The sequence below is a fragment of the Acomys russatus genome, chromosome 26, assembly GCF_903995435.1.
Source record: "Acomys russatus chromosome 26, mAcoRus1.1, whole genome shotgun sequence".
In the NCBI taxonomy this organism is placed as follows: domain Eukaryota; kingdom Metazoa; phylum Chordata; class Mammalia; order Rodentia; family Muridae; genus Acomys; species Acomys russatus.
This window is the reverse complement of record NC_067162.1, coordinates 20,685,506-20,710,011: the sequence shown is the minus strand read 5'-3', so window position 1 is coordinate 20,710,011 and position 24,506 is coordinate 20,685,506. Positions and strand designations below refer to the sequence as shown.

General features: G+C 41.3%; 2 protein-coding genes and 1 pseudogene across 2 annotated transcripts in view; all 3 read right to left on the bottom strand.

Annotated features, from left to right (window-relative positions):
- The window catches only part of Rspry1 (ring finger and SPRY domain containing 1), a 29,983-nt gene extending 9,079 nt beyond the window's left edge, over positions 1-20,904 (bottom strand). Inside the window, exons 1-10 of the mRNA XM_051168789.1 lie at positions 20,531-20,904; positions 12,853-12,905; positions 12,107-12,219; positions 11,050-11,176; positions 9,551-9,609; positions 8,284-8,350; positions 6,904-7,035; positions 5,223-5,338; positions 4,179-4,322; positions 70-181 (exon numbers count right to left, since the gene is read on the bottom strand). Coding sequence (XP_051024746.1) covers positions 70-181; positions 4,179-4,322; positions 5,223-5,338; positions 6,904-7,035; positions 8,284-8,350; positions 9,551-9,609; positions 11,050-11,176; positions 12,107-12,219; positions 12,853-12,905; positions 20,531-20,880 — 1,273 coding nt within the window. The 5' untranslated portion in view covers positions 20,881-20,904. The remainder of the gene's footprint in view (positions 1-69; positions 182-4,178; positions 4,323-5,222; positions 5,339-6,903; positions 7,036-8,283; positions 8,351-9,550; positions 9,610-11,049; positions 11,177-12,106; positions 12,220-12,852; positions 12,906-20,530) is intronic.
- Cx3cl1 (C-X3-C motif chemokine ligand 1) overlaps positions 1-24,506 on the bottom strand; it is a 170,688-nt gene that overhangs the window by 126,564 nt on the left and 19,618 nt on the right. The window lies entirely within an intron of this gene.
- On the bottom strand, positions 1,766-3,250 carry LOC127209202 (40S ribosomal protein S2-like; annotated as a pseudogene).

The window sequence follows — 24,506 nt, the reverse complement described above, 5'->3', positions numbered from 1 at the left end:
CATAATAAATGCCTGCTAATAGCTAGCTGTTCTAACCAAGGTGACAAGTTCAAGATGGAGAATGAATACCTTCCTTCCAGCATGGGTGCACATGAGGCTTACTTCTGGCATTGTACCAAATCAGCTGCCGGCAGCCATCATAGGCACAGGAGAACTCATCATCCCCAATGCCGTATCCTTCCTGGAGAGAGATAAGGCCCAGACGATTAACAAGACTCTACCTATTCTAACCCAGGGAGACCTAGTAGATGGCATTCTAAGTTTTTGTGGATGAAAGGAAAGCCTATGGTACTTGGAAGACATCAAAAAGTTGGTACCAAAGCCTAGTTCCAAGTAAACAGATACTAGCTTTGCCAATAAAACTTCTCCAAGTGCTTCCTTTGTTGCAGGCACTTTCACACTTGTCAAAGTTCATTTAGTTCGTATTAGCTCCACAAAACCACTATCATTCCTGGAAAAGGAAACAAACTCTTGAAGGTTAGTCAGCTTCCTTGTGGACTGATTCTAAGAAAAGCAGTGGCACACACCTGTAATCCCAGCACTGGGAAGGCAGAGGTAGGCAGATCTCAGTGAGTTCAAGACTAAGCTGGCCTATGGAGCAAGTCCAGGACAGCCAAGGCTACACAGAGAAACCCTGTCTCAAAACAACAACAACAACATCTTGCCTGGCTTCAAGATTAATTTTTAAGGTTAAAAAATAAATCACACTAGGTGTAGTAGCACATGCCTGTAATCCCAGAACTTGGGAGGCAGAGGCAGGCTAACCTGGTCTACAAAGTGAGTCCAGGACAGCCAGGCTGCACAGAGAAACCTTGTCTATAAAACAAAAAACATAAATAAATAATATTAATAATAATAAAAAGAATTCACTTTTGGGACTCTATTTGGAACAGGCAGCCATTAACCATATAGCTGATAAATCAGTATTAGAAACTAGGCAATGGAGCCGGGCGTGGTGGCGCATGCCTTTAATCCCAGCACTCGGGAGGCAGAGGCAGGCGGATCGCTGTGAGTTCGAGGCCAGCCTGGTCTACAAAGTGAGTCCAGGATGGCCAAGGCTACACAGAGAAACCCTGTCTCGAAAAAACAAAAAAAAAAAAAAAAAAAGAAAAAGAAAAAAGAAACTAGGCAATGGAATTGTTTTGTACTGTTTTTTGTTTTTGGTAAAGATTTATTTATTTATTATTATAAATACAGTCCTCTGCCTGTATGTACACCTTCTGGTCAGAAGAGAAGATCAGATCACATTATAGATGTTTGTGAACCACCATGTAGTTGCTGGGGAACTGAACCCAGGACCTCTGGAAGAACAGTCAGTGCTCTTAAGCTCTGAGCCATCTCTCCAGCCCCAGACCTAGTAACTTCGGACCACACAATAGCACAAAACAATCCCAAGCTTCCAAACATTACAGGTTCCCAAACAAAAATAACATCAGACTGGAGTCTACACAATGCAACAGTCCAGACCTGACTTGCTCTTCTTACAACTATTCTCTTTCTAGTCTAGGAGTTTTACAAAATCTTCCTGGACAAGGCTGGATTGATTTCAAATAGCTTATTTTCTCCCCAGACTTTTTTTGTTTGTTTGTTTTTGGTTGGTTTTGGTTTTTGGAGACAGGGTCTCTCTGTGTGTAGCTTTGATGTCCTAGACTCGCTTTGTAGACCAGACTGGCCTCAAACTCACAAATATCCACCTGCCTCTGCCTCCCGAGTGCTGAGATTAAAGGTGTGCGCCACCACACCTGACCTTCCCCCCCCACCCCCAGACTTAATTCATTTTCTTTTTCTGGTATAAAAACCCTATGTGGTAGCCACAGTTGAAGCCTGGGTCCTCTGAATGGAAACTCTGGTGTGGGTTTTCACAAGATGGTCAGCTAATTCTTGGCAAGGAGACATGGTGGCACAGTTTCTAGTCTCTTTCCAGAGGGCAGGGGTCAGGTATCTATAGGTCTTGGAGATGGGACCAAAGATGGTCTTGGCGAAGTTGCCCAAGGTAGCAGTGCAGCCCCTGGATGATGTGTAGTTGTTATCAATTCTGGCCATCAGTAGCAGCTTCTTGGGTACTGGAGCAGAGATGATGCCAGTGCCCCAGAACACATGAGACACATCAGTACAGAGCTATCGGTGCAGAGTCATCTTGTGTGGGATGATGTGGGGCTTGCCCATCTTGTTTACCCAGTAGCCTCTTTGCACAGGGATGATGAAAAGCTTGGCTAAGATGAAGGCCCATTGATGGCAGTGGCTACCTGCATGGAGCACTTAACACTAAGAGCCACATGACCACTGTAGTCTCCAATAGTGACAAAAGCCTTGATCCACTGGCCAGTAGCGCCCGCTTCTACACTGGTAGGATGTTTAGAATGTCATCCTTTAGGGACATGCCCAGGAAAAAGTCAATAATCTCAGGGCAGGGAGAATAGGTAGCTCTTTTCCAGGGACTAAACCTTCATGTTCTTGACCAGGTAGCCCCTGGGTGCTGGGGATTCACTTCTTGTCTTTGGCTTTACCTTCACAAGCCCTTTGGCCTCAACCATGACTCAATCTTAGTTGTCGAATCCTGAGTCCTTCAAGGAAGCTGGCTAGGCCTCTCAAGGACTAGGGGACTTGCCTCCTGTACCAGCATCACTGCCATTTGATGTTTTCTCAAAGAAGTGCAAATATCTTTCAATATGACCAACAGAAGAAAGCAATTGGGTTAGGTGTTGAAAGAGTATGTCTTAACAGGTGGGTGGTGAAGGTCTGTAATCCCTGCCCTTGAGAGGCGGGAAGTAGGAGGAGCACCATGAGTTTGAGGTTTGGGCCATATAACGATTTAGGTTAGCAAGACCTTAAGTCCAAAAAGGAAAGTATCCGTCTGAGGGAAGGACCTGTGACACTCCCACATTCAGTGGTCTGCCAGGCCTGTTTACTACAGCAGATTTAGACTTCCCTTTACTTTAGCACTTTCTATAAAAAATGATAAATATTGAAAATAAATGTGCCTATTAATTGTAAGGTAAATTCAAATGAGAAAAGTCAACCAATATTTAATGCTATGGAAAGAGAACTTATATTTATTTATTTATGTATGTTTTTTAGTTTTTCAAGACAGGGTTTCTCTGTGTTATCTTGGCTGTCCTGGACTCACTCTGCAGACCAGGCTGGCCCTGAACTCACAGGGATCCACCTGCCTCTGCCTCCTGAGTACTGGTATTACAGGTGTGTGCCACCACACCTGGTGGAAAGAGAATTTATACAAGGTTTCTTTTTTTTCTTTTTTTGGTTTTTCAAGACAGGGTTTCTCTGTGTAGCCTTGGCTGTCCTGGACTCACTTTGTAGACTAGGCTGGCCTTGAACTCACAGTGATCCATCTGCCTCTGCCTCCTGAGTGTTGGGATTAAACATGTGCGCCACCACCTCCTCACAAGGTTCCCTTTTTAAAGATGCACTTTAATTTTATTTATTATGTGTATGCTAGTGTGTGTGTGCCACATGTGTGTGGGTCACATGTGTGTGGGTGTCCATAGAAGCCAAAAAGGGTTGCTGGATCTCCTGGAGCTGAAGTTACAAGTGGTTGTTAGCAGCTTTATGTGGGTATTAGGAATCAAACTCAGGTCCTCTGGGGTGAGCAGGAAAACTCTTAACTGCTGAGTCATCTCTCTAGCCCCTAGAAGGAGCCAAAGCTTAATCTCAAGGTAAAAACTATCAGTTGCTAGCCTGGGAATAGAGGCACACACCTTTAATCCAGCACTCTGGAGGCAGAGGCAGGTGGCTTTCAGAGTTGAAGGCCAATCTGATCTACAGAGTGAGTTCCAGGACAGCCAGGGCTATACAGAGAAAGCTTTTCTCAACAATTAAACAAACAAAACAAAAACAGAAAAAGAAAAAAGAAACAACAACAACAACAACAACAAATCATCCCTTATTACAATGTGATAACTGGTCCTAGGACTACAACTGAGCCATAAAGACAACTCTACGGTAGGAAATTAAGTTGAACTTAAAACTCAAGGAAAACACCAGAGGCTGAGGTGCATTTCCACTTGTTTCTTATTTCTAAACAGTACAGCAAGCCACTGTCAGGAATCTGGCATCACTTAGTTACTGAGAAAACCTATTTGAAAAGTAAGCACATGTGTCTTTCCCACCCACCAGAAGCAAGCTGCTGCTGCTTCCTTTGCTTGGCCCCAGGTACTCACATGGTTGAGAAATTTGCTGTCTCGAGTAGCCCAGCCAATCTGCATGACACCAGAAGTGACCACTGTTACTTCATAGTACCACACTCCAGTGTCCACACAAAAAGTGCAGCGTACACTCTCAAAGGAGGAGGCATCACAGCGAGCCTGACAGAACGAAGGAGTACAAATCAGTCCATCAGTGCCTTAGGACGACAAAGTAACTGGGAAGCATAGGAAAGGCTGGATGGAGTGTTCCTTGTTAAAGCTCCTGGTAGGCTAACACTGTCTATCTTCAGTGACTTATAAAAGCACAAAACTGAGTGAAGCAACTCTGTTATTATTTCTTATCTAAGACCTGTGGTATTTTCTTATATATAAGCAGGTCTTACACCAACATGCAGTATGAAGTTGGAAATATTCAACATGAGAAAGAAAAGCATCAGGTCTAGTATAATAGGCTATATGAGCACTTACAAAAGGAGCAGCTTCTCTGGGAAACACTTGTCTTTGTACTTTTAGTTAAATAAAATGACAAAGATGAAAACAGATTCAGAGCTAGAGAGATGGCTCAGCAGTTAGAAACACTGGCCACACATCTGAAGGATGTGGGTTTGATTCCCAGAACCCACGTGGTGGCTCAAATGTCTGTAACTCCAGATCCAGGAAATCTGACGCTTCTTGGCAAGCAAACAGTATGTAGACATACATGCAGGCAAAACATCCAGATATTTAAGATAAAGTTTTAAAACAGATATATTTATCCTGGGCTACAACTCAGTAGCAGAGCACTCATTCAACAATTGTGAGCACTACAACCAAACATGCAGACAGTTTAAACCATCGCCAGCACTGTGTGCTTACAACAGAGGCAGTTACATGTGAGATCTAGCAGAGAGAGTAACATCTAGAAGCACTCTCTCTCTCTACCACTTTTACCTTTAATTACTCTTTAGATACAGGAAAAGCTTCGACTAACTTTGTTAGATATTGCTCTTGTTCTTAAGCAGGGCATGAAAAATAAGAACGAAGTAATGTTAGCCCTGAAAAGGTCTGTGAGAGCTTTACCTCCAAGCCATGAGGTGAGATCTTCAAGTACTCGCTGACATCATTGCTGTTCAGCATGGCCCTGATGTTACTCAAGTCCACTTTCTCATAGGTTAGTTGTCTACCTTCTTTTATAACTGCAAAAGAAAAAGTGGTCATGCTTCCTAGGGCAGGCTGTCAGGGTTTGGGAAAAAAGGAAAAACTACTGTCATCTCTAGCTGCCACACTTGTCAGGGAATGAAACCTCGCAGGGCCTAGGATCTTAAGCTTTGCTGTTCCATGGACTAAGCAAATGCCAAAACGGGCAGTACTGTGAGCGTGGTGTCTCCAGTCTCTGTAACTATTATAGTGAATGAAGCAAAATCCAAATTGCAGGTCTCACTATGTGGTCCTGACTGATGTAGAACTTGCCATGTAGACCAGGCCATTCTTGAACTTACAATGGTCTACGTGTCTCCATCTCACGAATACAGGACTGAAAGTGTGTACTACAATACCCGGATTAGCTGGTTTTGTTTTCTTTCTGAAGCACGAGCTACTGGAAATAGCTCAGGTTGGGTTTAAATTCACTATGTAGCTGACGATGACGAGTTTCTGTTTCTCTTGTATTTGCCTCTCAAATGCTAAGATTATAGCTATGTGTCATCATGCCCAGCTTCCAAATTGTGCTTACTCAGAATCACTGTTTAGCTAGCACTATATGGCTGTACTCCATGTCAGAGCAAGAAATGGATGTTCACCTGTGCATTCGCACAGAGCAAGCAATAGAGCCAGGTAAGGATAAAGCAGTTTGGTTTGCATTCTAAGAGCCTTTGGAGGAGAAAAAGAAAGTTAAAAATAATTGCCACAGTCTTAAGTAAGAATTATGGTTCAAAAAGACCATTTGAGGTAAGAAGAAGAGTACAAAGAAGGTAACAAGGCTGGAGATAAAGCTCAGTGACAGAATGTTTTCCTAGCATGAGAAAGGTTCTAGGGTTCGTCCCTAACACTGAAAATTATATTAAGTTTTTAAAAAAGCATTCTGCCTTTTTGTTTCTGGGCCTCCCTGATTAGGCTATTCTACCCAACTTCCTGCCACAGCAAACTGAGACCTCCAAAACAATGAACCAAAATAAGTAATTCTTTCCATTAGGTTGTTCGTGTTGGTCATTTTGTCACAGACAATAAAAACACCACACATGCATACATTAAAAGAAAAGACAAAGAAGAAAGGGCCAGAGGAGAAACCAGCAGGGCCTAGCTGTATGGCAGTAAGGAAAGTGTGTATTGGAAAGTTCTTAGATAGAGCTATATAGTTAAGGAGTTTGACTCAGCAGGTGTCAGTAAAGGTCTGTGAACTGGAGAATGCTGGAATTGGAAGCATTCCTGGTAATGCTCATCTGGAAGGGGCCTAGGATAAATTTCTATTAGAGTATACAGAAACTTACCAAGAAGTCCCACTCATTATAGCAAAAGGAAGGCTATTTATCCTACTGAAGATAGGGATTTAGAAATGTAAACAAATTTTGGCTGGCGAGATGGCTCAGCAAGTAAGGGCACTTTTCTGATAACCTGGAACCCACCCAGTGGAAAAAGAGAATCAACTCTTGAAATTTGTCCTCTAGCCTCTACACACATATAACCCACCCCCAGCTCAACATAAGTAAAATAAAATAATATATAGAAGTAGAAACCATTTTAATAAAGGACAGCCCCCACTTACAGAGATTGTCTAAGCTCCACTGGGCGCAGAAGCCAACTTGACGTTTCAGATAATCAGAATCATCAGCCCACAACTCCAATGTGACCAGACGATCACTAATACTGGACTCAGAAATAGTCAATTTGTTTTCACCTGTTTGGAAAGATGACATCTTTAAATAACAATGAAAGAGGAGGAGGAGAATGTGTCTGCAGATTAGTGATGGAAAAGAGTTAGGGGAGACAAGAGAGAATTTGGAGACTAAATTAGGTTTCCATTAATGCTTCCTTCTAGGGATGACACAGCCAAAGAACTGTGGCTACTTTCTGGCAATCTCATCATCATCATTTTTGCAGTCTTGGCTGTCCTGGAACTTGCTTTGTAAACTAGGCTGGCCTCAAACTTAAGAGAGGCACCTGCCTCTGCATCCTGAATGCTGGGGTTAAAGGCATGCACCTTAATGCCCAGTTTAAGATCACTCTGTCTGTCTGTCTGTCTATCTATCTATCTATCTATCATTTTTTTCAAGATAGGGTTTCTCTGTCTTGAGTCATGGCTGTCCTGGAACTAGCTCTGTAGACCAGGCCGGCCTTGAACTCAGAGATCTGACTGCCTCTGTCTCCCAAGTGCTGGGACTAAAAGCATGCACCACCACCACCCGGCACAAGGTTTATTTTTTACTTATGTGTATGCATGTGAGTCTGTTTATATGTATGCCATACGTGTCTGAGTGCCTGTAGAGGTGACTGTGAACTGCTTAATAATGTTGGTGCCGGGAACCAAACTCTGGTCTTCTGGAAGAGCATCAAGCACTCTTATTTGCTGAACCATCTCTCCAACCTCATCATGCACTCTTTTTTAAAATTGTGTGTGTTTGATGTATGTGTTTATGTCTGTGTGAATATATGCATACATGTGTGAGGCATGCATGGAAGCCAGAAGAAGGCACTGAGTGTCCTCTTCTATCACTCTCCACCATTCCTTTTGAGGCAAGATCACTCCTTGAATTGGGAGCTTGTATTTTCTTGACTGGGCTGGAAGCCAGCAAGCCTCAGCAATCCTCTTGTCTTTATCTGCTTCAGAGCTGGGGTTACAGGTATTCATGGGGTTGCCAGGTTTCTTAATGAGTGCTGGGATCCAAAGTCAGGTCTTCATGATTGCATAGCAAGTGCTCTTAACTGCTGAGCCTTCTTTCCACCCCCTTTATCACTGAAGTTTAGCTATGAATGTAACTATAGTCACCATGCTTGAATCCTAACTGAGAACAATCTTTGTTTTTGTTCTTAATATACTTTGTTGGTCCTAAAACCAGAACGCATGTACATTTGATGGAGTTCAAAGTGCAAGCTCACTTTTTCACAACCACCAAAGATCATTAGTGCAAGAAGTCACTATACCTACTTGTCTGGGCAAACTTTTCCAGTGCAATTAGTGCAAAAAGCATGACCGTGGGGTGGGACTGTAACTTCTGAAAGAGACAAAAGGTAAAAACAAAGTCATCCTAGGCCTCTATCTATGCTGCTTTAGTCAAGAGTTCGTAATCTTAACCTTGTGTCATGAGCTAGTTAAGCCCCACCTTCAGGAAGTCTGTCTTTCATGATTACCACAGGCTCCTTGTCACCCAACCCAACCCCCTTCTTCTTCTCAGAACTCTTACAGCACTTGGGTGTGGGGGAAGTAATTTGCCCTTGATCACACATCCTGTGACAAAGTGGGAGCTAACTGTTGTCTGAATGGTTCTGTCCCTTTAACTTACAGTAAACTTTGTGAGGGTGAATGACTGTCCTACTACTTCGGTATCTACTAGTGCTCACTCAGAGCAGTGTAAAAGGGTTACTTTAAGCATATATTGTATAGGCACCAACTAATGCATTCTTTTAGACTAGAGGGTTTTGTTTATTTTTCCTGAGAGTTTTTCTGTCTAACCTTGGCTGTCCTTGAACTCTCTGTAGATGCGGCTGTCCTTGAATGCAGAGATCTATAGTCTGCCTCCTAAGTGCTGGGACTAAAGGCATGCACCACCACTGCCCAGCTTCTAGAGTTTTTAAGAAGGCCAATGCTCAGTAGGCTTGCAAAAATAACATAGAAATGCAGGCTAGTGAAGACTGCAGTCAAGTGTTGTGAGCAGTAGGAAGGCACAGCTTCAGCAAACCAGACTTCATGGGTGATATATCAAACAATCCACCACCAACAGTTTAGTGGTAGCAATACAGGGAAAGGTGGGCAGATTTATATACACTGGGAGCCCAGCCTGCTGTTGTAATGCCACACACACACACACACACACACACACGCACACGCACACGCACACACACACTATGCTCCTGAATATGAAAGAAGAGAGAGTGTGTAAATGAGAATGTGATGGTGGTGGTAGGTTGTTCTCTATTATTGTAAGGACACACAAAAAGTCCTAGCAGCTATCTTAAGACTAAATTTAAAACTAAACCAACTCAACTGTTATTTGTTTGTAATAAATTCCTACCCATTTCTCCCCTGGCCTCTGTCTGTCTCTAAACACATGAGATGATAAATAACCCCCCAGGGAACACCTACCCAAAAAATTTACAACTCACCTTATCCTTTGCACCAGGGACTATGCTAGTAATTTCGGAAAGACTTACAATTCTATATGACTGAGAATAATCAGCTTTGATGTCTTACTTACCAGACACTGTAGCAAATATTCCAGTATTCCTGGACTCAGTAAACCTATGCTTGCAGGACCTAGACAAACACAGCAAACACTGTATATAATTAAAAGTGTCATGCTACTTTAAATCATAACAACAATTGAAGTGTTTTGCTTGGATTCTGTACTCTGACTCACATTACTCAAGCTGTTCTTACTACTATCCCCATTTCACAGCTTAGCAACTGAGTACACCACAAAGAAACTAGCTTCGGGGCTCCTGGGGAGCCATGATAGTCTGGACAAGCACCCCATGTTCTGATTTTGATTTAAAAAAAGAAAAAAACGATTTTATTTATTGCATATGAATGCTTTATTTGCATGTACACCTGTATGCCAGAAGAGGGCATTAGATCACATTACAGATGGTTGTAAGCCATTATGGGAATTGAATTCAGGACCTCTGGAAGAACAGACAGTGCTCTCCAGTCCCAATATGTCCTGATTTTGAATCCATTATTTTTTCTACAATCTATAAAGTAAACTAGCTGTGAGGTATTCTCATGCAATATGTTAATATTCCTAAAAGGGACAATAGTCATTACTACAAATGCATATAAAAATTGTTACACTAAATTTAGTCATTTTCCTGTCTTTTAAAATATTTATAAAGTATTTATCTATTATGTATACAATGTTGTATCTGCATGTACAATTGCACACCAGACCTCATTCTAGATGGTAGTAAGCCACCACGTGGTTGCTGGGAATTGAACTCCGGACCTCTAGAAGAATAGCCAGTGCTACTAACCTCTGAGGCATCTCTCCAGCCCTTCCCTGTCTTTTAAGCAAATAAATGAGACAAATTTATTTTACATATTTAATTATTTTTTGGTTTTTCAAGACATGGTTTCTCTGTGTAGCCTTGGCTGTCCTAGATTCGCTTTGTAGACCAGGCTGTCCTCGAACTCACAGTGATTCACCTGCCACTGCCTCCCGAGTGTTGGGATTAAAGGCGTGCGTGACAAATTTATTTCAAATTTCTCTGAAATCAACAAAGCTAAAATAGATTGCATTTGACTGAGTCTTTTGAGTAATTTTCTTCCTTTTGGTTCATTTCTGTTCATTTCTTTTTTGTTTGTTTTGAAAAAGAGAGTCTTCCATAGTTCTAGCTGGTCTCTAACTCACTATGCAGGGGAGGTTGGCCTTGAACTTTTGTTTTGTTTTGTTTTTTTCAAGACAGAGTTTCTCTATGAGCCCTGGCTGTCCTGGAATTGGTTTGTAGACCAGGCTGGCCTCAAACTCACAGAGATCCTCTTGCCTCTGCATCCCAGAGTGCTGGGATCACAGGAGCATGCCACCTCTTGGCCTTGAACTCTTAACCCTCTTGTCTTAAATTGCTGTGGCTATAGGTATGTGCTACCATACTCAGCTTCTTTCCTTCCTTCTGCTATAACAAGGTTGGACAAGGTCTGCAGTGCAGATGTCTCAATGTCAGACAATTAAGGATCTTCTGTGGTATGTGCTTGAGTTACCTGCTAATTTCTCAGCCAAGCAGCCCAGAACTGCAGATGTATTCCTATGTTTGGCAGGGTGGCCTGAGTCCTGGCATGCTACTTCTCCATTTAAATTAAGAATTTCAGTCAATTTCTGGAGTGCATCCTATAAAAAAAGTTACAAATAGATTTGATGAATGCATACTCTAGGTTATTTTCCCAAGAGAATTCCTAGAAACAGAGCTATAAAAAGGTACTCAGAGACATATAAAATCAGTTCATCTTCTTCTAGTTTTCAAGTGAAGACTGTCCTTGCAAATACAAAAGCTTCTATTTTAAACATTAAAAAACACTAAATCCAGCCAGCCATGGTGGCGCATGCCTTTAATCCCAGCACTTGGGAGGCAGAGGCAGGAGGATCGCTGTGAGTTTGAGGCCAGTCTGATCTACAGAGCGAGTCCACAACAGCCAAGGCTACACAGAGGAACTCTGTCTCAACAAAACAAAAACAAAAACAAAAAAACCCACTAAACCCCGAAGATGATGCTCCAACGTTATAGTCTTGAGTGATTGTTCAGGCAGCAAACTGTCATTTTTTCATTTTGGAAATTGCTAACCTGCACTACCGATTCATTTGCATAATTAAGTTTTATTCCTTCTCAAGTCTCTGATGGGATTGAAGACCAGGTCTAGATCGATGTTTTAATTCGATAATAAAGAAATATGATACTGATTTTCATGCAGAATTTTAGACTCACCAAGATAGGAAAGATGTTTTCTTCAAGGTTGCCAAATACAATAGCCAACTCACTATGTAACATTTATATAATTCCTGAATGTTTCGTGGTTGTTCTTGCTGTATGTAGTTTATTTTACTTATGTGTAATAATACAAATGTATATGTAAAAAAGAAATATAATAAAAAAAGCACTAAACCAAAACTTATTGGTAGAGGCTATAACACTTCATTGGTAATAAAAAAAATTCATGCTTCTCTTCAATAAAGCAGATATAAGTATATAAAGTACATCAAATGCTTCTGTGGTTATTCGGCTTGTGCACAGATGACAGGTCCATAAAGATCAGTTTAACTTACTTTAGTGGGCAATGGACATTCGTCTAGTAATAAGGTTATAACAGCTGGTCCCAATGGATCTTCCAATGGAATAACTCTAATTAAAGACTGGACAACATCCAACCATCCTTCATCTAAGGGCAAACCAAGAAGATTATGTAATGGAGTCACTATTTTGGAAACATGAAAACATACAAAAGGACTTCACATTAACATAGAAACACTCTTGGCCTTTACGTGGTGTTTAATGTGGTAGTTTTAAGAAGCTGGAAGTTGACACAGGTACAGTCATCACGATGGAGCCAAAACACTGTTACAGTGTCTGGTGATTCAAGGGTATATTTATTTGGAGAAAATTTAAGCTATGGCCTTGATTATCAGATTATGAAAGATTTTAAGCATCTCATTTGTCACAGAGGACTTTAATAAGTAAGTCAGCACTTGGCTCTACTTTGGAATGATGCTTAGGATGCTGAAGGACGAACAATTATTCTCCTCATTCTAGGACAAGTACAATCAAAGACTCATCAATGAAATAAAACTTCTTATCTCTCAATTTCAAATGAGATATAACCATCACTGAGACGTGAGGTTCAGATGCAATATACAGTGCCTATTACACTTTTACAGAGGATTTCCATACACCCATCATGTTTTCTATGTTACATAAGGGTATTTTTGAGATCTTTTATCTTAAAAAAAAAAAAGCAGCCATGCATTTTTATTAATTCATCAGGAAGTATTAAAAATAAAAAAACTCAAAATACCTGTTTCTGCCATTTCATGTAATGTAATCATTGAATAAGGAGGTTCCTGATCACTGAAAAACAAACATTCAAAACATTAAACTTAGGTAAATGATAATTCCAAATAATATTCAAACTGGAAGTTTGTGGCCGAAATAGACAAAAGAAATCAAGATGAATGTTAAGGAAAGAGATGGAAGAGATAACCAGAGCTATAACTGTAAGAACAAATGTGTGTCATATGTGCTCTTTTCCAGTAACTGTCTGGAATGGCTCCCAAGCACAGTGAACAGATAGGGCCACACATGACTCACAGCACTAAAATCGGGGACTAGAGTTCTCAACTTTATTTCTCAAGCCCTGTGTCAGCTGACATGTGACAGGAAGGCCAACAGCAGCTCCTTCACACTTACCTTAGAGAGGTGTTAGAATGGGAGATGGCCGTTCCACTGAGAACTTTGGGAATCAAAGGCCCCATAGATACACTGCACTTAGAAGACTTATTCTGAAAAAAATACCACTATTTGCTTAAGTTTCATAAAATAGTAATAAAAGATTCCAAAAATGAAGCCAAAGGATTATTTAGTGACTTCTCTAAAGTGAAATTAAATGTCTTAAGGGTTTTCACAGTGTCAGCCCAGGAATTCTAAGGAGGTGCTTCAGGTGAGCTTGAGTGCTGGAACATTTCCCATTAAACAGTGATATTACAAATTACTTAAGGACTCACCTTTTGTTTGTAAGTTTTGGATTTCTGTTTTCTTTGTGGGTAGGTGTGAGAGCATGTGTGAATGTGTGTGTACGTGTGCATGTGCAAGTGTGTAGGCAAAGGTCTGTGTCTTCCTCTCTCTTTCCACCTTGCTTTTTGAGAAAGTGTCTCTCACTGCACATGCAGCTCTCCATTGCAGCTGTGCTGGATGGCCAGTGAGCACTCTACTCTCTCAGTGCTAGGGTTACAGATGCACCTAGCTTACAGGGGTGCTGGGGGTTCAGAACCCAGTGCTCAGCCTGCCAGATAATGGTCCTTATGCTATGCAGTGAGCAGTTTACCCACTGGGCCATCTCTTCAGTCCTGGATTTATGTTTCCTACTATGGAAAAAAGAAGCAAACATAAAAGCTACTGTCTTAGTCACTTAATCCTTGAAATAAGTTTGAGATACGGAAGTTACTTTGTTCACTACAGATGCTCATTAGGTGCTTGTTGTTGGTATCCTCATGTGTCTGTCTGTTCACAAGATGGGTTAATTATTACTTAAGAGATGTTTTTGAGGCAATGAGATGGCTCAGAGGGTAAAGGTGTCTGCTGAGCAAACCTGATGACCTGAGATCCACCCTCAGATCTTACAGTAGGAGACTCCCAACCAAAGTTATCCTTTGACTTCCACATGGACACCGTGTTCCAGGAGCACTCATGCACACACGCGCGCGCGTGCGCGCACACAAACACACACACACACACACGCGCGCGCGCGCGCTCTCTCTCTTTCTCTCACGCACACATGCACACACACACACACCAATGTTTTAGGTGAGGCATGGTAGCACATGTCTGTGGTCTCAGTACCTAGGAGGCTGAGTTCAAAGACCAGCCTGGGTTGTAAAGAGAGACAGGAGCTCCTGTCTCAATAGAACAAAACAAAACAATCTAACTATTACATAAATTATCAAATAACAAATGTCAATAATAAAATCAAATATGCATACTTAACAGTTTTAGAGACGCTTTTGCATACATCTGTATATTAATGCACATTTTTGTTATTTATCACAGGTATTTACAATAATAAAAATTTGGCATTTGCACAAGTAACTATTACCATAGGAAAGTATGACAAAACATGGCACTTTCAAGCATACAAAGGTATACTTTGTAGCAACCAGAAGCAGTTGTAGATTTACATATAGCCTCAAACATAATAGTGAGAAAATTTTTAAAGGTTTGTATAATTAAATTGATTATGTACATTTAAAAATCCATCCCCCCAAACTCCTCTCTATAGATATTCTTTTGGTACTGATGCAAACAAACATAAGCTTGAAACTGGAACACTAGAATAATTACCTACTGATATGTAAAGGTGGGTGCTGCAGAAAATAAAATTAAGAAAAGAAAAATAATGAAATGCAACAGAGCCATCAACCAATAAGGAAAAGAATTATTACAATTGTATGTGGAGATATACAAAGGTGCTCAAAGAAGATAAATGCCCCCATGAAGCAGAAACAGAGCAGACATTTCTGATGGGAGATGGAAGGTAAGCCAGAGGATTACTGAGCTGTAGGTTAGGAACTGGATGGAGGACTGCAGATGCTCAGCTTGCTAGGTAATTAGACAAAAGCTTCAGCTATGAAAGGGTGGGGAAGCTGTGCAAAGTACATGTGGGGCATGAATCCCTCTCAATGAAAGGAGTTAAGAAAGTTAGATGATGACAGTCAAGAGCACTGGCTGCTCCTCTAGAGGGCCTGGGTTCAATTCCCAGCACCCACATGGCAGTGCACAATTGTCTTTAACTCCAGTTCGAGAGGATCAATCCCACCAGGTGGTACATATATCTGTACATGTAGGCAAGATACCCATGCGCATAAAATAAACAAATCTTTTTAAAAATGAAAGATGATGAAGCCGGGCGTGGTGGCGCATGCCTTTCATCTCAGCACTCAGGAGGCAGAGGCAGGTGGATCTCTGTAAGTTCGAGGCCAGCCTGGTCTACAGAGAGAGAGTTCCAGGACAGCCAAAGCTACACAGAGAAACCCTGTTTCGAAAAAAATTTTTTTTATGTTGCAGGCCTGAGTTATGTCAATGAGAGTTACTTGGAGACTCGGGGAGCACATCAGCCATTTGAGTATGCATGGCATAAAGGCATACACAGAGTGAGGAAACACTCAGTTCCTCAGAAGGAATCTGCAGCTGGGTATGATGGCATATGCTTATAATTGAGCAATTTAAGATGCTGAAGCAGGAAGATTTCAGACTGTGGCCTGCCCAACCTACACAGTAAGGCCTTGCTCAGAAAAGACAGAAAGAAAAGGGAGTCTGCAAATTAAAATTTCAAACATGTAAAAAATAACTTGTTATAAAGATCGCTAACAAGCAGGATGTGGTGGTCATGCCTGTAATCCTAGCACAAAGTGAACCCAGGACAGCCAAGGCTACACAGAGAAATCTTGTCTCAAACAACAAAACAAAAGAGAAAAGGCATGCTAAGGTTAGGCAATTTATTTCAAAATAAAGTTGCAGAGAACTAGAAACCAAACTCTCTTCCTGTACCTTATGGCTGATATCCATTTATAAGTGAGATATACCATGCTTGTCTTTCTAGGTATGGGTTACCTCACTCAGGATGATCTTTTCTAGTTCCATAGATTTGCCTGCAAATTTCATGATGCCATTGTTTTAAATGGTTGAGTAGTATTCCACTGTGTAAATGTATCACAGTTTCTATTGACGGACATCTAGGTTGTTTCTAGTTTCTGGATATTACAAATAAAGTTGCTTTTAACATAGCTGAGCAAGCGTCCTTGTAGTAGGGTGGAGCATCTTCTGGGTATATGCCCAGGAGTGTATGTATAGTTGGGTCTTGAGGTAGAACTATTCTCAAATTTCTGAGAAACCTATGTACTTACTTATAAGTGGGTATTAGCCATAAAGTACAGGATAACCCCTGCTACAATCCACAGATCAGAAGAAGCTCAGTAACAAGGAAGGATGGGGGGGGGGTGCACTTGAATCTCATTGGGAAGGGGAAATGGAATAGACATTGGGGGTGGGTAGAGGGAGGGGGCTGGGTGGAGGAGAGGTGGGAGAGGGGAACAGGAGGGATTAAATAGGGGGAGGACAAAGGGAGAGAGAACTGGAATTGGTGGTGGTGAGGGCATCTCTGCGATGAGCTAGAAACCTAGAACAATGGAAACTCCTGGGAAGCTACGAGGGTGACTGATCCTGGCTAAGCCTTTAGCAGTAAGAGAAATGGAGCCTGAACCAGCCATCTCCTGTAACCAGGCAAGACTTCTAGTGGAGGGACTGGGACACCAACCCAGCCACAAAACCTTAGACCCACAATTTGTCCTGCCCACAAGATGTGCAGAGGTAAAGATAGGGCAGAGATTGAGGAAATATGCAGCCAATGACCAGCCCAGCTTGAGAAAGAGCCCACTCCTGTCACTACTAACGACATTCTGTTACACTTGCAGACAGGAGCCCAGCATAACTGTCACCTGAGAGGCTTTCACCCAGCAACCAATGGAAACAGATGCAGAGACCCACAGCCAAACAGTAGGTGGAGCTTGGGGAATCCTGTGGAAGAGGGGGAAGAAAAGATTGAAGGAGCCAGAGAGGTCACGGACACAAGAAAACTCACAGAATCAACTAACATGGGCCCATAGGGGCTCAGAGAGACTGAACCGCCAGAGAGCATGCAGCCCTCTCAACATATGTAACAAGTTGTGCGTTTGGTGTTCATATCAGACCCCCCCAACCCCACCCTTTTTTTAAAAAAAGATTTATTTTATTATTTATTTATTATGTGTACAGTGTTCTGCTTGCATGTACATCTGCATGCTAGAAGAGGGCACCAGATCTTATTATAGATGGTTGTGAGCTACCATGTGGTTGCTGAGAATTGAACTCAGGACCTTTGGAAGAGCAGCCAGTGCTCTTAACTCTGAGTCATCCCTCCAGCCCCCATGTCAGACTCCTAAGCGCAGGAGCAGGGACTGTCTCTGATTCTGTTGTCTGCCTTTAGATTCCTTTCCCCTAACTGGGCTGTCTTGTCTAGCCCCAATAGGAGAAGATGTGCCTAGTCCTACTGCAACTTGATATGGCAAGGATGGGTGATATAGCAGGGGAGGCCTCCCCTTTACTGAGGAGAAAGGAGGGGAGAGGGAAGGACTGGGAAGAAAGGAGGAGGGGAAGCTGCATTCAGATGTAATTAATAAAAAATAAAACAAAAAACTTTGCCATAGCACCTCTCTGCTCTTCTCATATCCATTTCATTCCTTTCTAAGTAATCAATCAAGAGAAGACAATGACAGATGTAACTGCCACACCTGTATTTGCAACAGATTTGAGTATGTTCTTGCTACACCCTTTGTCCTGTCCTTCATAGTTCTCTGTCACATTTCATTTTAACAACCTCAAGAACTGTCTAAGTTATAAAATATCCTTTAGTGAAATGTAATCTGAATAAGTTCATAAAAATGTATCAAAAGGAAAATTTAAAAATTATCCTTTAGTATCTTCTGAAATCAAGCCACAGGACTGGGGAGATGGCTTTGTGGATGGAGCCCATGCCTGAGGATCTGAGTTTGAGCCCCCAGAACTCACACAGAAGTCTGGTGCACTAATGCAGGTCTACAGTCCCAGAGCTTCCACTGCAAGATGAGAGGCGGAGATGGAAGTCCTTAAGACTATGGGCCAGCTAACCTGGTTGCTGGCAGTGGTAGAGGTGAGTACAACAGCTAGGGTTGTCCTCTGACCACCATACCCATGTCTATAGCAAACGTATGCCTGTACTCACACACAAATCATATACAAAATAATAAAAACATAATAAAATTAAACTATAAAGCCAGGTAACCCCTGTAATCCCAGCTACTCTGGAAGCTAAGACAAGAGGATTGCAAATTCAAGGCCTGCTTGGACTTCATACTATGTTCATGCTCAACGGGGTAACTCAGGGGTAACTCAATACTAATAAATACAAAAAACAAGGATGATTAGTTCAGTGATAGGGCATTAGTGCCTCATACCCATAGGCCCTAGATTCAAGCCTCTGCAGTGAGACAAAAAGGGGAAACAAGTTACATATCCATGTTCATGAACTGTCTTAATTCTGTTTTGTTATCTTTACTGATACATACATATGTTTTATTTTCCCAGTCTCAGAAGTTATACGTATCATTCCATGGAGACAGGTTTAAGTAAAAGTTACTTTGAGTAATCATTTTCTCTGTGTAGCCCTGGCTGTCCTGGAACTCACTCTGTAGACCAGGCTAGCCTCAAATTCACGGAGATTGGCCTGCCTAGGCCTCCTGAGTGCGGGAATTAAAGGTGTGCGCTGTCACTAGCTGGTGCACTTGGCTCTCTTATGTAAATTATGAGCTTAATTAACAAGGACACTTAAAATTTGTAATATTTGCTTGCAACTTAGAGCTAAGGCTTCTTTCTACCTTGCTCTTTAGCTATTTGCCTTTAAATACAGCAAAGTCTATTCTGCACCTTTCTTTTCTTTTTTCTTTTTTAAAAATGATTTATTTATTTGCTTTGTACACAGTGTTTTGCCTGCATGTATACCAGAAGAGGGCACCAGATCTCATTATAGATGGCTGTGACCCACATGTGGATGCTGGGAATTGAACTCAGGACCTTTGGAAGAGAAAGCAGTGCTCTTAACTCTGAACTAGCTTGCTATCCTGGCACCTGTGTTTTCAATGTGCTTAATTAGCACTGTTGTGTTTCACTTCCTTATTGGGAAAGGATAATTTTCCATTATCATTCTATAGTATGAAGGATAACTTTTTAAAGAAAGGTGTGTGTGTGTGTGTGTGTCTGTCTGTCTGTCTGTAGGTTGGATCTAGTTAAGAGCTTAATGGGGGTTAGGCAAGTGCTCTAGCCACTGGGAAATATCCCTAACCTCCAAAAGTATTATTCTTGGAGATTAAGAAATATTTCAGTATTGTGTGGAAGAGTCTAATACAGCTCTAAAATTTATTTGTATATTTTAGTACACAGTGGGCCTTTTTCCTTATCATCTTAAAAGGACTAAACAAAACTGTACTTTCATGAATGTGGTTATTATATATCTACAAATTTTCTAGCAGGCTGTAAGGGTAAAAACAATTTAAAATAACATAAAAAAAGAACTGCTATCTACTGAGCATTTCTCTCTCTTTCTTTCTTTCTCTTTTGGATATAAAACACCATACCAGACTACTTATACAAATTAAACAAGAATAAAAATTCTTATTAAAAAGAAAAGGATTCGAGAAGTACCTCGCTCAGTGTCATAAAGTTAGTAATGGGTCAGATGGGTCAGAATCTGAATCTAAGTCCATCATGGTCTAAAGTTTATGCACTTACTAAACAACCTTAAACTGGATTTTTTTCCAGTTTGAACAATACTCTTTAATTTCATTGTCATTCAAACTGAGATTCTGTTTTTAGACAAAGCAGAAGAAAGAGAACACAGGCCCAGGTGTGCCCTGTAGTTTCAACTTACAATTTCCCCCAACTGGATCTAACAGGCTAAACAAGAAATAATAAAATAGGAGAGAGAGGTCAAACTCTTGTTGGCCTTGTCCTTAATTTACCACAGAAATTGCAAGCAGCCATACTCTTGGTAAGACTACTCATCGTAAATATATGATCAGCACAGCAGAGCAGCAAACACAGTAATAAATCTTTAAAAACTTCCTCGTTTCCTGTAATACAGACTCACCCATAAGAACTGTACTCCCTCATAGAGATATTTTCAGAGTTTTCTGTACAGAAATGTTCAAACTTTTCCAGACAGGAGTAGATGATAGCAAATAAAAACATCAAACCTTATTTACTCTGCCATCAGAAGAGAAATATGTATTTGCTCTTGGCCTGTGAGCATAAGGATTGGCAAATATATCCTAAAGGAATACAAGGAGTCCAAGTGGTGGCTCCTGCAGAACACTTCCCATGACACTGGAGGCGACAGTAAGTCAGATACTTACTTATCTACAAGAGTCCGTATTACTGCCAGTGTGTCCAGCACTAACCCATCCACATTTTGTTTCTTTCTCCTTGGCTCATGTGGTCCTCTGCCTCTCCTTGGAGGCCGAACAGGGTCCCGAGGTTGGCTCCTAGTGTCAGCAGTCGGGACTGCACTGTTGTCAGCCTGTTGCTGGTGGGTGTCAACATTGTCTTCTGCTCCACTGTCATCTCGGCAGATACAGGAATTACCCATAGTAGTAGTGGCACCTGTAGTCCCCAATAGGTGGGCTACGTGCTCCTCGAGAGTCAACAGCAGACCCTGGCCAAGGCTTCTGCTTGCTAAGAACACAGCCCAACCGAAGACAATCATTTAGATAGTTTTCAATTTTCCGAGTACTGTTTTCATAATGTGGAGTTGAACTTGCATTCTATTCATTTTTAACAACTGAATGCTGGAGAAGGTCAAACAACTGATTTCCAACATTATCAACCACCAGGAATGCTGGCCATACACTGGCAGTTCTACAAGGGAGGAAAAGAGAAAAGAAATTAACAGAAGATCTTGGCAACTCGATTACTCAAATTTGTTAGTGTGTTTTTAATGGCATTCAGATTACAATGAACAATCACCCTTGGTTATTTTTATAGATTCTCAACATAAAGATATTTTTGGATAACAGAACTAACAATCATTCCTTTTAAATTAAAAAAAAAAAAGCCATTATGATTGTTTTGTACATATGTGAGTGAGAACAAGTGCATGACATGGCATCATAAGGAGGCCATTGGACAACATTCAGAAGTCAGTTCTCTCCTATCATGTGGGTCCTGGGCATTGAATTCAGGTCACCAGGCTTGCACAGAAGTGCTTCACTCACTAAGCGTCTTACCAGCACCAACATTTCCTTTTTATCAATCATTATATATTATAAAGTTGCTTTCAAACCATATCCTTGTAAATCACAGGAGTTCTAATCAATGTATTAAAAAAAACCAGATGTAGTTCTTATTGTTACAGAAATAAATTTGACAAATTTGTGCAACATTTTCAAAGGTACTTTCTGTGACTTAAAAAAATGAATCATGTCCTTTTTAAAAATGTAAACATATGGGACAATTTAATATGCTTCAAATAAAACATCTAATTACAGATGTCTGTTGTTGAAAAAGTTATGGCCGAGCACGGTGGTGCACACCTTTAATCCCAGGACTTGAGAGGCAGAGGCAGGCGGATCACTGTGAGTTCAAGGCCAGCCTGGTCTACAAAGCGAGTCCAGGACAGCCAAAATAGCGTAGAGAAACCCTGTTTTGAGAAAACAATAAAAGAAAGAAAAAAAAGAAAAAAAGAAAAAAGAAAAAGTTATGATACTAATATCATAGTTCCTGCCTAATAATAAAAGAATGTTCTTTTAAATGACAGAAATCTACACTGATTTTCCAAAGGAGAGTCACTCAAGAATATACAGGAGAAATGGCTCAGCGGGAAAGTGAGCTTGCTTTACAACCATGAAGACCCAAGTTCAAATCCCCAAGCACCCACATAAAAGGCTGGGCATAGCAATAAGTGCTTGTAAACCCAACACTGGGAGCCAGATCCTGATAGATCCCAAGGAACTAGACTAGCTAAAATGGCCAGCATCTGGTTCAGTAAAGATTCTATCTCAAGACAGTAACGCAGAGAGCAATAGAGAAAGAGAGTCCATATTCTGCTCTACACTCTACATACTCGCGCCCGCGCGCGCACACACACACACACACACACACACACACACACACACACACACGAGATAGATAGAGAGAGAGAGAGAGAGAGAGAGAGAGAGAGAGAGAGAGAGAATATAGAAATCATGTAAGTTGTTGCAGACCAAATTTTTCTGTTACATAAGCAAGATTGTTTAGAAAAATGTGAATTCATGATGAAAAGTTACATTCTTCACTGTGATTAGTCTGTTGCAACAAAGTTACGAGTAAAGTTGACTGATTATCTCTGCTTAAAAACACTCTAAACACCTTTTGCTAAGCACTAGGCTGGGACTAGGAAGATAAAAACAGGAAGGCACAGATCCTGCACTCCATGAATCCATGGATGGCTAGTCTTAACCCCTACAATGGGCTTGCCATCATAAATGCTAGAAACAGCTTTTCACTGACCTGAGAACATGTGATTACGTTCTGGAAAGAGGACTTGGGAACAGGAGATAAGAAAAAAGGATGGTAGCTAAAAGTGAAAACAAAACAAACCAACAATAGACTAGATATGGTGGCACTTGCCTTTAATCCCAGCACTCTGTAAGCAGATCTGAGTTTGAAGCCAGCCTGGTCTACAGAGTGAGTTTCCAGGAAAGTCAGAGCTACACAGAGAAACTCTGTTTTGGGTAAACAAAACAAACAAACAAAACACCATAAAATATGGAGATAAACTTTTTTTCTTTGTTTTGTTTTATGAGATAGGGTTTGCTTCCCAGTGCTGGCATTAAAGCGTTACCACACCTGCCTTCTTTAAGTTTTGAGGACAATTTTATTAGAGTTAAAAACAAACAACAACAACAAAGAAACAAAAACCCCAAATACTCAGGGGCAGGCAATCTGTAAGTCTCAGCAGCTACTTCAATGGGAGAGAATGGAGAAGGGAAAAACAAAAAACAACAAAACAATGTAACAAAAATAACACATGCTATTTGATTTAAACCACAGAATGGCAGGCAGCCATGTGGGAAGGGGGACTTTAAGAAGCATACTTAAAGGATACAGAGGGTCCTAGAAATCTACAAGTAGAACAACATGATAGGCAGATTTGGGCCCAGGGGGTCCCGCTCAAACTAAGGCACCAGCCAAGGACAATACAGGAGGTAAACTTTAAACCCCTTCCCAGATCTAGCCAATGGTCAGAATATTCTCCACAGTTGAGTGGAGAGTGTGATATGACTTTCTCACATACTCTGGTGCCTCACATTTGACCATGTCCCCTGGAGGGGGAAACCTAGTGGCACTCAGAGGAAGGACAGCAGGTAGCCAAGAAAAGACTTGATACCCTATGAGAATATACAGGGGGAGGTAATCCCCCTCAGGAACAGTCATAGGGGAGGGGAATAATGGGAAAATGGGGGGGGGGGGAGGAATGGGAGGATACAAGGGATGGGATAAACATTGAGATGTAACAAGAATAAATTAATTAAAAAAAATAAAATTAAAAAAAAAAAAAAGAAGCATACTTAGAGGCCAGGCGTGGTGGCCCACACCTTTAATCCCAGCACTCGGGAGGCAGAGGCAGGTAGATCGCTGTGAGTTCGAGGCCAGCCAGCCTGGTCTACAAAGCGAGTCCAGGACAGCCCAGGCTACATAGAGAAACCCTGTCTCAAAAAAAAAAAAAAAAAAAAAAAAAAACAACCTTAGGCTCTAGTCAGCATCCCGAAGAAAGAGAGGAAAAAAAGAGTTTTACCTTTCAGAAAGGTGGACAGACCCAACGGAACCTCATGGCAGCTTGTCGGGAAGGCTTACACACACTGGTGTACATGATTTTTCCTAGTACTGGAAGGAGGTGGAGGTATAGGGATAGATATCATCTGCCCCCAGACTGTTTTCCCCAAGCTAGTGAGGTGGCCTTTAAAATTTGAAGCTCGTACTTAAAAAGGATATAACTGAATATAGGTAAGAATGTGAAGCAAGGACTCAGCTGGAAATAGGGTTTTAAACATAAAACACACACTAAACTCACAAAAAGTTGAATGATATTCCTATTACTGTGAAGGCCAAGGCACGATTCCCTCTAGAAGTAGATAATCAAGAGTTTTCAGTGCTTAAAAGGACAAAGGAGGAAGAAACCAGAAATAGCTTTACACAGTTAAAGCGGTTTTAGAAATTGTGATCTCTGAAAAGGACCAAGTGACACTTAAGAACACATGCTCTAAGCCAGGCCTAGTAGCACATGCCTGTAATCCTAGCACTAAGAAGGCTGAGGCAGGAGGACTGTGAGTTTTTAAAGGCCAGCTTGGGTTA